Source organism: Centruroides sculpturatus, unplaced genomic scaffold, assembly GCF_000671375.1.
Source record: "Centruroides sculpturatus isolate CEXI.00-Female unplaced genomic scaffold, Cexi_2.0 scaffold121, whole genome shotgun sequence".
NCBI classification, from domain to species: Eukaryota; Metazoa; Arthropoda; class Arachnida; order Scorpiones; family Buthidae; genus Centruroides; species Centruroides sculpturatus.
Window position 1 is genome coordinate 329,998 of NW_019384708.1, and position 14,731 is coordinate 344,728.

The window sequence follows — 14,731 nt, forward strand, 5'->3', positions numbered from 1 at the left end:
AGTAGAAATACATACATCACACTACAGAAGGCCACTATATTGAATACATGCCATATTGTTAGGAAATTCCTTAATACAGACACTGACACTGACACACACATTTAATTTTAGTTTTGTTTTGGTTGCTATGCCTTGACTCTGGTCCGGCATAGTACACAGCCACCGGTGTGTACCGAGTATAACCCACTAAACCCAACACATAATAATAATAAAGTTTCAATAAAAATGATAAAATGTAAATTTAATTTTATCATAACGAGTTTGCTTGAATTTCGTTTCTTCTGAGATCGCAGTAATGCACGACGGGTAAGCTAGTTATTAATAATAAGTTGTTAAAGACTTCCACAACACAAAACCATGGTGACAAAATAAAAAAATTTGATAGTAATTATAAATACAACTTAATCAACTTAAAATGTGACTAAATATAAAATTACATTCATTTTACATAATGCAGTTTATGTTATGAGTAAAGGAAAGTCTCACATGAAGATACATACCTTTCCTACAAACAAAATTAAATCATTACAAATGACTCTTGATAAAATATCACAATGAATAAATCTGATTTGCAAATAATTATGGGCATCAAGTGATTTGTATGCCTTCATCTGATTCAGTGTGACAGGGTTAGTTGTTAAAACCAAATATTTTACTATGTCTACATGTTCTATAGTGGGCCACATGGTTAAATCATTGGATGAAAAATCCGTTGGTTTCATTTCATATGATCCCATCTAATAAAAGAAATTTTCTCTTTATATTTCGTCAAATCATTACCTTTTAAACTGGCTGCATAGCCAGGTAAAATTCTTTTCTTCCATGTTGACATAATAAAATGAATGAGCAAGATAATGTGAAATAAGCAACCAATATGGCAGACAATTGTTTTGTTGGGTGGAGCAATGGTGTTATATCACGTGACTGCATCCCGTTATATGCAAAAATTATCAGGAAAGATACAATCCATATAACTTTCCAGAGAGACCAGTCTATTTTCACTATCTTTCATAATGGAAAGGACCATCCCAATCCTAGCATATACAGTGTCCCTATCAGAGACACCAGATGAAATAGGGACCTTCTGTACATTGGGTCCACTAAACGTTCTATAAAAACAAGAACATATTTCAGATGTGCAACATGTCAGAACTTCCACAACCCTCTCTACCTATACAGTGGATCAGGAAATTGTGGTGGATTTCACATGGGCCAACTTCTCACAACATTGAATACAGAACACCTCAGATGATTGAGGCCATAGAAATTTTTTAAAGCTAAATTTGCATCATCTTATATAAATTTTAAGGAGGAAATAGTGTTGCCAATGGCCTGGCAGGCTCTGCTTGACACAATGGTATAGTCATTAGTTGATTGATCATTATGCACAGGATCATTATGCAATACATGTGCAGCTTTACATGTGCAGCTTTACAATACAGCTTTAAATTTATATTTATGGTTCAAATCACATTTTTTAAAAACTTTTATACATTCATATTTGTTCCAAAGGATGTTCCATCAGGTAACTGTTTTGTCGCACCTGAAGAAATCAGAAAGAGTTAGAAAATGTTTGTGCAGAGATTGTTTATTTATTTATACACACTGGAAATTAGTTCTGTGTTTGTTATTACACAATTCCTGGTGTGGTTTGATGTAAAACTGTTATTGTTTAAACATTATTAAACATATTATTAGTATAATTATTATATGCTATGGTTAAGCAGCTTTTTCATGTATTCACGTTAAATATTTTAATAGTAAATTTTAATAATAAATGACTTTTAAACTCCGTTTTTCCCTGTAATAAAAATATGGCATTTTAATTTTACTTTTTTGAACCAGAATGCAGTAAAAAAAATTTACGGTCAAGTGCCAAAGACACACAATGGATTAACTAAATATACTAAGTACTTTTCCTAATTATTCTACGCTGAAATGAAATTGTCTTATATACCATAAAATACAGTAAGTCATGACGAAAATAAAATTTGGGCTTGCAAAAATTTTGAGTTAAGGAAGTTCAACTCATCAAGAATTTACTGTATTTATAAGTTGCATTTAGTATATTATAATTTAAGTTTGAAAATTGAACAAATTGAAAAGAATCAAAATAAAGGCCCTTTTGACAGTTGTATTCACACAAACGAAGTATTGTTGATACAGGTGTAAATACAACTTTAAAACATTTTAACAGCATAAATTCTCTTAAAGCTATGTATTTTTAATTTATAAGTCTATTATAAAAGCATTATTATAGACAAAGATGAAAACATGGAAATTCTTTTTAAAAATTGCAATTCATTTATAACAATGATGTGCAGTTTACACAGAATAATAATTTCTTACTTTAAAACAGCTTCCATTACTGAAGGATTGACAGATGGAAATTTCAGTTCTTTTTCACCTTGAAGTTTTTCTTCAAACATTGGACTAGAAATTTTTAAAATAAGACTATGGGCAGGAAAAGATTTTTGATTTGCCCCTTCTCCAGTTATAACTGTTACATCACTAAGATGATTGTTGTTAAAAAGTCTAGCTGCTCGATCAACAATAACAAAATCCTCAAATGTTTCTTCCATTTCTTTCTTCTTCCGGTTAATTCAGTATCTGAATAAAAAAATATTAATTCAATCAGATTTTTATGTAAAAAAGTATGTTAATTTTACAAGATTCATTTTTTAAAAAATTTTTCAAGTTTATTAATAAACTGGAATTTTTCAATTAATACTGACATGCATACAATAATATCTCTTACTTATTCGAGCAATATTTATTCTAACACTTCAGTTGCATTTAGATGTCTTCTTTAAATAAAAAGCCATTNAGTGAGACTTCACGGTGGATGGCTCAAAAGTGTTCTGCAAGGTCAAATGGATATCAAAATGCATTTTTGTGCATGAAGAAATCACATTTTGAGGATCATGTGCGTTCTGAAAGACATGTGCAGTTTATTAATAAACTGGAATTTTTCAATTAATACTGACATGCATACAATAATATCTCTTACTTATTCGAGCAATATTTATTCTAACACTTCAGTTGCATTTAGATGTCTTCTTTAAATAAAAAGCCATTCCATTTGAAACATTTGAGAAACCTTTTTGATAATTGGAACCGCTTTTTAACATTTGTAATTCAGGATAAACTTTGCTGGAATAAGTAAGAAAGGCGTTATTTTGTGCATATTGTGTTAATTTTTCTAAAAGTAAACTTATTCTTTCTTTCCAAAAATTATACATATTTGTCAACCAAAGTTTGAAAAAGTAAGCAAAATGTGCCTGACAATAATTTTCATAATGATATGCATGTTAAATAATGCATAGCAAAACTAATTAAAAAGCACTTGCAGACTGATGATGAATAACAATATGTACAGTAAGACCCCATTTAACTTGGGGATGTGTTCTTAAACAACAAAGCGCTAAGTGAAAGTGTTTAACAAGGTCATTTTAACAGAGTAAATAGGGATAGGAGAACACACAACCAAAAATCAACAAATTTTACTTTAATTTTAAGTTATTTTTATATTAATTTGTATAATAATATATGTTAAATAACATATAAACAGTGTGGTGGTACACCAGTATATTTTTGTTGTTTTTATTTTATATATGTATATATAAGAATATTCTATTCCCCTTTCTCTTTGTTCTGTTTCTATACTTTCTGGAACTTTCGTCTGAATGTGGGTGGTCAGTGACCCAATTTCGGGACAAAGGGGTGAAGATAGCCCAGAGGGCAAGTGGGGGACGATAAGGACACTTTTGGCTTTGGACGGAAGGAGGAAAGACCGTCGGAGAGAGCGGTCTCGAGTTCGGTGTTGCTTCGACCGGAAGGGTTACGAAGAACACTAAAGATAGAAATAGCTTTGGAAGAGAAAAAGAACATTGGTAAAGCCGAGACTAAAGGACGAACTTTGGGTCCTCGCATGTGCTCCGTCCCCATAGAAGAAAAGAATCCCAAGACGAAATCATCTAGTGGCCACCACCGCAGTCAACCATTCGGGTACCCGTTCCTTACTAGAAATTTCCATTCTTGTTCTCCCATTCTATTCTAATTCTTGTTCTTCCTTTCCTCTTCTAGTTATAAGTAGTTTTAAGTTAGTAATTAAGTGTCTCCTTTGTTACGCGAAAGAAAAGTTTAGCTCCACTGTGAATCAACAATCGGTGTTGTTTGTTCCCTTTTGTTTAATTAAAGTGAGGAACAAGGAGGTCGGAATCAACGAACCTTTCCTGTATATATGTTCATACAGTAAAATAAAGCACGTCTTATTGTTTTATATTCCTGTCTCTTTGTGAGAATTCATTCATCACCACGTGCACACCACAACAGGCACACAGAAATGTAAGTTCATTTTTGTGACAAAAGTCCTGACTTTTCTGAAATTCTTGTTCTTTTGCAATAATGTCATAACGTTTAATTTGTCACTTTTTTCTTTCCTTGAGCAAATGTCAGTAGCAGAAGATTGCATCCAAAATGCCTCATTTTGCTTTTGCACTCCTTTCAAAATCTGGATCATTCGCTACAATTTGATCAATGATTTCGGTTATCTTACCAAACTTTTACTAAGGAAATCTGTAGAGAAATTTTTTGGATTCTTCATTTTCAGAATCTCTATTTTCCAGTTCCACATGAATTCCATGTTCTGCCAGTTCTTAAAAGTCATCATTGATAAGGCTCTCACCAGAAACCTGCAGTAACTCCTCAATATCCTGCTCGTCTATATCTCCTAGTCCTGCTATATCGATTAGGTTGTTTGGTCAACTTAACGATACAGCGATAGGCTCTTCTCATTGAGAATTCTTGTATACCTTCAGTCATAAGTTCTTCCACATTTCATTCATGCATTTATCAGTTAATTCTTGCCAAGCAAAGTCAATATTTCCTATGGCATCCATGATGTTATATTTTCCAAAAATTGCACCAAACATAGATTTAAAGAAAGTACATCTTTTTGCCACCTTTTGCTGATTGGTTTGTGTTCGCAAATAATCGTATTATATACAAAACAATGAAATACCATGATAATTTAAATCAACATAAATTTTGAGCTTTTTTTCGTCTTCGAGCAGACCACATTATATTGAATCAGCGTTAAGCAGAGTCTTAGTAATTTTGTTGTTCTTTTGTAATAATCCTCACAAGGGCATAGAATGGAAACACATTCTGCTCTCATGAGAATTATTACAAAAAATATATTTGATAGACTTATTCTTCATTCCTCCTACGAGGTGACCAGACAGGAGGGACAGCCCCAATTTTTAACAATTTGTCCCGTGTTCCGCCATGTGTTACAAAAGTCCTGAGTTTTGGTAAGATTAAGTTTTTGTCAATTATGTGTTATAAATAGTCCCTGGATTTTGTGGATTTATCCAAGAATCCAAGGAGAGTTCCAAAAATAACATATTTTGCTTCTAATCGACAAAAATGAACTTTTTATGTTTTTTGAACCGAAATCAACAAAAATGTTTGATTTATTGGATTTTCTTGCAATTTTTTAATACATACATAATTTTCAGAAAAATGCTGTCATGTATGTGGTCCTTGATGCTATTGTAGGAACCAAAAAACCATTTCAGATTTTAGAACAAAAACAGAGACACCTTTGAACATTGTTTTGTAAACAATGTTGCCAAGTTGAATTACTTTTTGCCACATTCAGGTTTTTTTTAATTGACGAAAATAAAAATTATTAATGTCCAGAAAACCCACTAAATTTAAATTAGCTCAAAAGATTGGCTATCTTTTGAGCTAATTTAAATTTATTTGGTAACTTTCTGGTTACTTTTTAATAAGTTATTGGTGACAGTGTGAAGTGTGTGCAGCCTCAAAGTTTCATATTCAATTACAGATTACGAAATTTAATGGATAAGAATAAAAGTTCTGTGTATCAAATTCTGCTGAAGTGGGTGAGGGAATCCAAGTGAGACTTCACAGTGGATGGCTTGAAAGTGTTCTGCAAGGTCAAATGGATATCAAAATGCATCTTTTGTGCACATATTTATGTGCATGAAGAATTCACATTTTGAGGATCATGTGCGTTCTGAAAGACATGTGCAAGCAGCACATCGACAGGATCAAATATCCCAGATACTGCTCACAAAAATCTCAAGATCAAAGAAATATTTTTCTTAGATACAGCAAAGACCTTTATAGGATGCAATATAGAATTGCATAAATTGAAGCATCCCTTACCCAGGAAGCACTTAGAAAAATACACAAAGCAGAATCTTCCTGGTGAATCAACACTGCGGAAGAATTATCTTCCATGTGTTCATCAGGAAGTGCTTGAAGAAATCCGCAAAGAAATTAGTGACAATGTTATATGGTTTGCTGTAGATGATATGTTGCTTTAATGTTAGTACGAAAACCTGACGGAAAAGACTGCACTAAAATTTATCATCTTTTATGTAAATTTCCGGAGAGTATGAATGCAGAAGCAATAGCTAGAGTTATTCAGAAATGTGTAATGCTGTTGTATAATTAAAGTTATGTCATGCTTACAGAAGACTGTGTTGTCTGTGAGCATGACAAGAACTTTTTATATAGTCTTATTCACGTAACCTGCCTGAATCACGCTTTACATCTTCTGGCCGAACAAGTTTGTTTACATTTTAAAGATGTAAATGCCCTCATTTGTTCCAGCAAGAAACTACTTGCAAAGACACAATGTGAACTGCTATGCATCGTGAGCATCTTCCAAATACTCCTTTGCCACCCTCTCCCATAGTCACGATATGGGGCACATGAATCAGATAATCTCATTCTGGATGTTAAGGAACTTTGGAGAATCCACATTTAATCTTACATCTGCACTCATTTGTTAAATTTTCCGGATATCAAGAGGGATTGTAACTTAAAGAATCTCTAAAAATTTTTCAAGCATTAGAGGATTCTATACAAAACCTTCCAGGTTTATGTGAAGGCAAACTTTGCATGAAGCTGGAACCACTTTTGGAGAAGAACAGTAGTTTTTCTGTGCTACCCCAATTTAATAGCTGTCTTGGAGATCTCTGAGGTTGTAGAACTTGCCAATGTACCTTTGCTGAAATACTATACTGTGACTATGTTCAAGGCTGAGAGAACTTTTCATTGTATAAAAACATTCTCAACACTGACCGTCGACACAGTCTGACAGAAGAAAATATTAATAGATTTCTTGTATGAGCATGGTCATATTTAAACAGTTTATAATATTGTACACTGCATTAATTAATTAATAAACAGATATCTGAAGAAAATTTGATAATTTTGTTTTATTTTTATTATTTTTTTGTTCCAAACATAAATCCGAAAACATGATCTTTTTGATCTGATCTCAGATCCAAAACTCCACTTTTGGATTGATAAAGATTTAAAAAATCCAGGGCTTAGTTATAAACTTATGTTTAAGACTCGTAAAGATCATTTAGTATCACACCCTTCAGTACCAAGGTGTGCATGAGCATCAGAAGTAAAGAATGCTGAGCAGAAAACCCTTTGTATTTGTGGCAAAGACCAACACAAAATGATTTGGGATAAGCAGCTGCAGCAACAGAGAAGCACATGTTCATAGGCTGTCCAAAGAAGCAAACATGTTGCATGTTGTTGCATGTTGCATGGCACAGAGCTCTCGTCTGTTGCGTCTCATCTTAAAATTTCAGTTAGAAAATAATTTTCTTCTGTTAACCATCTGTCATTGTTTAAGTTAGTTAGAAGAACAAGGTGCAATAAATCGTGCAGATTTCATGAATCAAGTCAAAAAGCTCTATTGTAACTGCTTAGACTATTTAGAAGAGTGAACAGTACATTACAATGATATTGAACATTTTCAAAGAACTTAATTGGAAAGATGTGCAAAAATCATTCAATCTCATTAGACCAAATTTTCCAGATAGTAAAATTTTCTGAAAATATTTTTAATGAGTAATCATTATTAAAAAAATATATTGATAAGAAAAAGGTTAAATCTTGGGCATCAGAAAAAATCTTAACACAGAACAAATGGTTAAAAATATTTCATCATTTTGAAAGAAACTATGTTCCATACAATAATGCATTAAAAATTATGGAATACGTGCTGTTCTTACCAGGAACTAATGCAGCAACAGAACACATTTTTCTTCTACATAGATAAAGTGTGGACATCTGATAAATTACAATTAAGTGTTGAGACTTTAAAAGCCATATTAGGTGTGAAATATAATTTAACACATTATTGCGAAAATTTCATGACATTTTAAAAAATGACAGCAATCTACTAAAAACATTCACTCTACTGAGAAATATGGGAAAGAATAGTTTTTAAAGATTTATAATAGTATATATATTTATTATATTTGTAAATTTTACATATGTTGAAATTTAAAGAAGTATAATAAAATACAATTTTTGTATTCTTTGATAATAAAATTTTGCTGCTCTAGAAAATATTTTTTCAACAAGACAACCACACCCCCTGTCAATTTTGTCCCACTTCACCAATGGTAAAATCTGGTCACCTTATCCTACAAACAATTCAGGGGGACTATTCTGAGCTCTTCTAATAACTCAATGAAAGCAATATGCAAGGCATTCAATAAGTCTTCTTAGCAAATAGCAGTTAACAAACCTTAGACTACTGATTCCCAAATTTTTTGAGCCACTGTCCTTTGATTGCATAAACTTATACCCAACTGTACCCCAATGCCCCCTAACCCAGATTATCTAGTATAAGGAAGACTTGGAAATATTGGTTGAAAAACTTTTCTATGAACTTCACACTTCTTGTCCTTACCGTACACTGTTCTCCACATTTGGAAACCATTAAATGCAATGTTTCTTCTTATCAGTTTAACAGAAGAAAGGGAAAGGATGTCAGTGACCCCAACCTTTGCCTATGGTCACAGTTTAGTAATCTGCCTCCAGTACCCCCTGCCACTCATTTGCTTCTTTTCTCCCTAGATGTACTTACTCACCACACCGGGCTGTATATACTTCAAATAAACAACAATCTACAATTAACCAGTAACCAGCGTGAAATTCTTTAAAAATCGCCGAACGTTTTCGATTCCCCTCCTGGGATCATCTTCAGGCTTATTTTTATACCTTCCATTATAACTGGATTCTTTAATTTGAATGTTTTTAAAAATTTGAAACATGCCATTTTCCATAGCCAATTTTTAAAGAATTTCATGCCGGTTATTGGTTAATTGTAGATCGTTGTTTATTTGAAGTATTTCTCCCTAGATTTACTTACTGTCCACAGGAAGCAGCAGCACCCACTTTGGGAACCACTGCCTTATACAAATCATTATTCTATGCGCCATGTTAAATAGATTTGTTCCAGGTAATTGGTTGAAATGTGTCTGTGTTCCATGCTATCAATGGCTGTTATGCTTTAACCAGTCATAATTTAGTTAACATTCTGTTTTTGTCACGTGACTAAATCTCACTGTTTTCAAAGTAAAGCATATATTTTTAGTGTTGCTGTGTACTAGTATTAGCTGAATTTTCTTGTGTAAAAATGTTATCAAAGAATATATGTAGAACTTTTATACATGATATATTCAATCATTTTAAATTATACATATGTACAGTTACCAAACGTCCTACTTTGGGAGGACATGTCCTACAATTTGACTTTCAGTCCTCTGTCCTACACATTATAGTAAACCTAGTCCTAATTGGTTTCCATTTTTGAAAAATGATTTCATTATTGCTTCAATTCAAAATCTAAATATCAAAAAATAATGTACCATATCAAATTCAGGTCATCAAAAAAATGTTGAGGCTCCAGAGCTAACTGTCTCTGTTATTATCTTCTTTAAATTAAACTTAGTTATAGCAAGTAAACACTGTAAAAGCATTTTATTTTCTTCCAAAACAGAACACCTAACTTTTACTGATACTAATAAATCTTTTTTTTCACTCTGATGTGAATGTAAGATTTGAAAAATACTGTTATTTCAAATAAATACAAATTAATAAACAATTTTAAAAAATAATTTTAACATTTTTTATATTTAAAAAAATTTTTATTGTTCCTTATAACAATTTAATTACAATCAATACACTTCCCAGATATCAAAGACTATGATATTATATTAAATTAATATTGCCAGTTTTATTTTTATTGTAGAAGATAATTTTATCAAACTGTAATCTGACAAAAGTAATGCAATCTTCAGGTACAAAATTCATGTGTTAGATTAACTTTTTCACTGTGATGTTTCTTTCACAGGGGCCATTCATTAATTACATTTAGGCTATAGTTTAACAAGAAAAAAGGGAATTGTGAAAAATATGTTGTACACAATAGGGAGGAAGGGATGGAGGCATTGTCTATGTGTGCATTTTTACTAGTATTAGTGGCAAACAAATTTGTTTTATAAATCTACTTACTAGTTATGTAAATAAATTGTGAGTCAGAAAATATTTGTAGGACTTTTTTAAGTCATTTCTTCAATGTTGGGGGTCCATAAACTAATTGTACACACATAATTAAAGTGGAGGGGGTTTGCCAAAAGTACATCATGTACAGTATAGTACATAAAGGAAAGGGAAAGGGAGAGGTTAAAATTGCCTCAAAAACTATACATATAATTAATAGACTGCTCCACACAACTGAAATCTAAGAAAAAATTAATTCAATGTAATTTACATTTTCAATCCTTAATTTTCTCTTTCATTCAATCCTGCAGATATCCAATTCTCCTTCACATTTACTTACTTATTGATTAACATGGAAGTTTAATCAGTCTTTCATTTTTCTGCTATTGTGTTTTCAGACATGAATTTATTAACAAAGAACAATGCATGCATAATATATTTTTTAAACAACTGATTGATTAATTTATCAACAGCAGGCAAGATTAAGACTTAAACGGTTAAATCTAACCTTAAACAACTGTCACTTAATATAGACTTAACTAATAGTTTAGACTTGCTTCTATCTAATCATGATCTTGTTTTTTACATAGAATAACAGTTAAACTCAAAAGCAAGAATTATTTATCAGAAGAAAATCTAAACTTGTGGTCTACCTTAAAAGGGTTGCGCATCACAAGTGAACTTCATAGACTTCCAGCAGACCTCATGCATCATTTTCTTATGAAGTTGCAGGCTATATACCTGTTGAGTACCAACATACTCCATAGAGCCAGTTTACTAGGTTACTAAAATAATTAGGACTGTGGAGTCGGAGTTTTAGTGTTTTAGCCGGAGTCGAAGTCGTGAAAAATCCGCCAACTCCAACTCCTTTTTACTTCCCAACTTATGTATATACAATGGAAAAGTATTGAAATCATGTCAAATTTGACCCTCCTTGTTTCTTTTGCAAATCTACACGTTTGGAGACCTCCCGAACTCCCCAAAAAAGTCAATAAAAGAGGAAAAATTCGAATGCATGTGTGTGTTGGCGTCTAATTTGTTTAATTTCTTTATTTTCTGTTCTGAGATATTAAACAATATCTCAGAATGGGTAAAGCTTAAGAAACGAAATGTGGCACTGTAGCTTGCATATAAAGGGGCATTAATACTATTAAATTTTGGTTCTTAATTAAAGATCGACAGGGTGAAGACATAAAAGTGGTCATGTGTCATATGTCTTAGTGAATATTTTACTCGTTATTAGCGTTCAAAATTTAAAAAATAAAAAGTAAAACTCGTCTCTACCCTCAAAGTAAGCTTTTTTGTCATTTTATAATAGTACAGTAAAACCCGTTAAGATATTCTCGCCTAAGATGTTAGAATGTGTATGGGGACATGATTTAGTTCAACCACTCTGATGCTTAATAACTAACTCCTGTGTTAAACCATCTGACTCCGATTCTAACCACTCTGACCACAAAATTATTAGGCTTCAAACAGAGTGAACAAAATCATGCCCCCCACACACAGTCTAACATCCACACATATAGAAAAAACCTCGAATCTTTTGCATATCTCGAAATTTCAAGGTGTTCTGAGTCCAAAAATGTAAAAATTTGGGAGGGGTCAAAAAATGACCCCTCCCAAATTTTTCCTCTGTTATATATAACAGAGAAAAAGTAAAAATTATTGAATACATATTTATATATTGACTGTGTAATTACTTAGAGGAGTCTTTTAGCTTTGGAATAAAAAGTTTCTACGTTCTATCCTTATTAGAACTCTATTTATTGAACCTTTTATTCTGAGGTCACATGATGACATCAGAATTTCTGTCTCTCTTTCGGTAACAAGTATGCCCCTGGTCGGAGTCGGATGATAAGGAAAAGTCGGAGTCGGTAGTTTTTTACGCCTCAGGAGGATGTCTCGGGAGTCACACTGAAAATAATACACTTAGGCCTACTAATGATATACAAGCTAGTAATATATAGTTTATTCTCATCTTTCTACTAATCTAGTTTCAAATAAAATTAAGTTACCAAATCCACAGGGGTCGCATATTAGGACCTAGCAGGCGTGAACTGATCATGACTTATCTAAACCATGGTTTAACCATTAAAGCTGTGTAATTAACTACAGTTTCACCTATTATAAGCAGGACCTCTAAATAATGGTCAGTATAATCATTTGTAGGTTAATGTCCAGGGTCGTAGACCATCATGGCGGCTCTTCCTGTTTTAGCCTCGAAACCGGACCGCTTTGGAGACGACGTGTCACGTGACGACGCGAGCGCCTGCGCGACGTTTGACGTGACGACGCAAGCGCCTGCGCGTCACGCCAGAGTCGGCGAATGAGTGCAGACAAAGGTGAGTAAAAAAAAAAACATGTTATTTTGGTTAAAGTCCAGATACGTAGACTGTCATGGCGGCTGATCGCCGATTCCAGCAAAGACAAGAAAGCAAACAGTGGGGACGCACGTTCTAACCTAACCTAACCTAACCTATTCTAATAAATTATCATACTCATTACCAATTATATTATTAGAATAGGTTAGGTTAGGTTAGAACGTGCGTCCCCACAGTTTGCTTTTGTTTACTGGAATTAGCGCCGGCGCTGCCGCGGCGCAGCAGCCGCCGCCGTTCGCTCGCGTCGTCACGTGACACGTCGTCTCCAAAGCGGTCCGGTTTCGAGGCTAAAACAGGAAGAGCCGCCATGATGGTCTACGACCCTGGACATTAACCCATTTGTATAATGTATTCTGTTCCATAACGCTAGCTCTACATTATCTATTCTTTGTACTGTACATTATGATATATAACTAATGCATATTTTGCAGAAAATAAACATGACACGTACAAATTTGTCGTGTAAATATAAATTTATGCGCTTACCTGTCGATATATCCAATTAAAAATTCTATTAGTTAGAATAAGTTTAAAACTCTATCTTTAATTTCAGTTTCTCCGTAACCGTAACCGAAACTAAAACTTCTCTATTATGATTACGACACTTATCACTGAAAGGAAACATTGCACGCTTTTACCACGTGACTTTTCGCTTTAAAAGTCACGTGGTGTTACATTGTATCTGTCCTTTTCCTCCCCTTTATATTGACTATCATTATTTGATATTATTATTCCCATATAATATTATGACTTTTATTAATAATAAAATAAAGCTCTATCTTATACTTTAGTAATTAAATCTTGTAAAAATAAAAACGGATTCCGAAGATACAAATACAACAATACCACCAATGGCGAGACAAAGCTAATAAGCTTTCTTGAAAAAGTTATTTTAATGCTATTCAAATACAGTATTTTTTAATTTGAAAAAGTAAGTTATTAATTAATTTAAATCTCAAAAATAGAAAATTTTAATAATTGAAGTGTCTAGTCTACCGTTGTAATATAAGGTGACCAAAACAGCAATTAATAGTCGAGTCTGCCCTTTGGTCCTCTGCCCTTTAAGCACTAAAAGGGCCTTTTATCCATACTCATTATGGATTTGGCTAAGCCCACAAGATAGCGGGCGAGTGATTAATACGGGTTCTGAACATATATGAAACGAACCACCCCGAAATATCCCTGGGTTTCTCGACATATCCAGATTCGTTTCCAGGCCCCTCAAAGCGGTAGACCTAACACCTTAACAGTTCGTCTGTGCGAGATCGATTATTATCCTTATGATTTATCATGTGAAATTAGAATCGGAGTCTTGTTTCCAATTTTCATCTATGTTAATTCTTTAGGGGATCAGACCCATTAATTCGTAGCTGCCAGTCGGAAATATTTTTATATTGTATTTTTAAGTATGGTGAGAACCGAAAACTCAAAATTATATTCTTAATTAGATATTATATACACATATATATTATATATAACTTAATACAGCTTTGTGTTAGAGTAAGCATACTACCACTTGATACATTCAATCGATACATATAGGTAGGGCCGGATTAAGCCACTTTGGGGCCCTAAACATTTTCTTTTTACCGGGCCCCCTCCCGGCTCATTCAATTAATAAATCTTGTTAATATTTTTTCTATTAAATCGCATACGGACACTGCAGCTACTTAATAAAAAATAAAGCAAAATTATTTAACAATAGAGAGGTTGCGGCCGACGTTTTCAACACGAAAACGTGTACGTCGGACGTTCAGCGCCGCTTTCCTATAAGCCTAGAAGTTTGACAATGGTGTTTGGATAGTCAGTGGAATCATGCTCGACGTCCCAAACACCATTGCCAAACTTCTAGGTCTTTAGGAAAGCGGCACTGAACGTCCGACGTACACGTTTTTGCGTTGAAAACGTCGGCCGCAACCTCTCTATTATNCTTGTAGTTAAATTAACGTTATTCTTATCGCTTTAAAAAAAATTCTAAATTATCGGAAGAATTA

General features: G+C 33.1%; 1 protein-coding gene across 1 annotated transcript in view; it reads right to left on the reverse strand.

The window, feature by feature from the left end:
* LOC111627739 (BTB/POZ domain-containing protein 6-like) overlaps positions 1–13,384 on the reverse strand; it is a 34,303-nt gene extending 20,919 nt beyond the window's left edge. Inside the window, exons 1-2 of the mRNA XM_023371361.1 lie at positions 13,224–13,384; positions 2,350–2,610 (exon numbers count right to left, since the gene is read on the reverse strand). Of these exons, the coding sequence (XP_023227129.1) occupies positions 2,350–2,582 (233 nt within the window). The 5' untranslated portion in view covers positions 2,583–2,610; positions 13,224–13,384. The remainder of the gene's footprint in view (positions 1–2,349; positions 2,611–13,223) is intronic.
* Between the last annotated feature and the right edge of the window lie 1,347 nt (positions 13,385–14,731).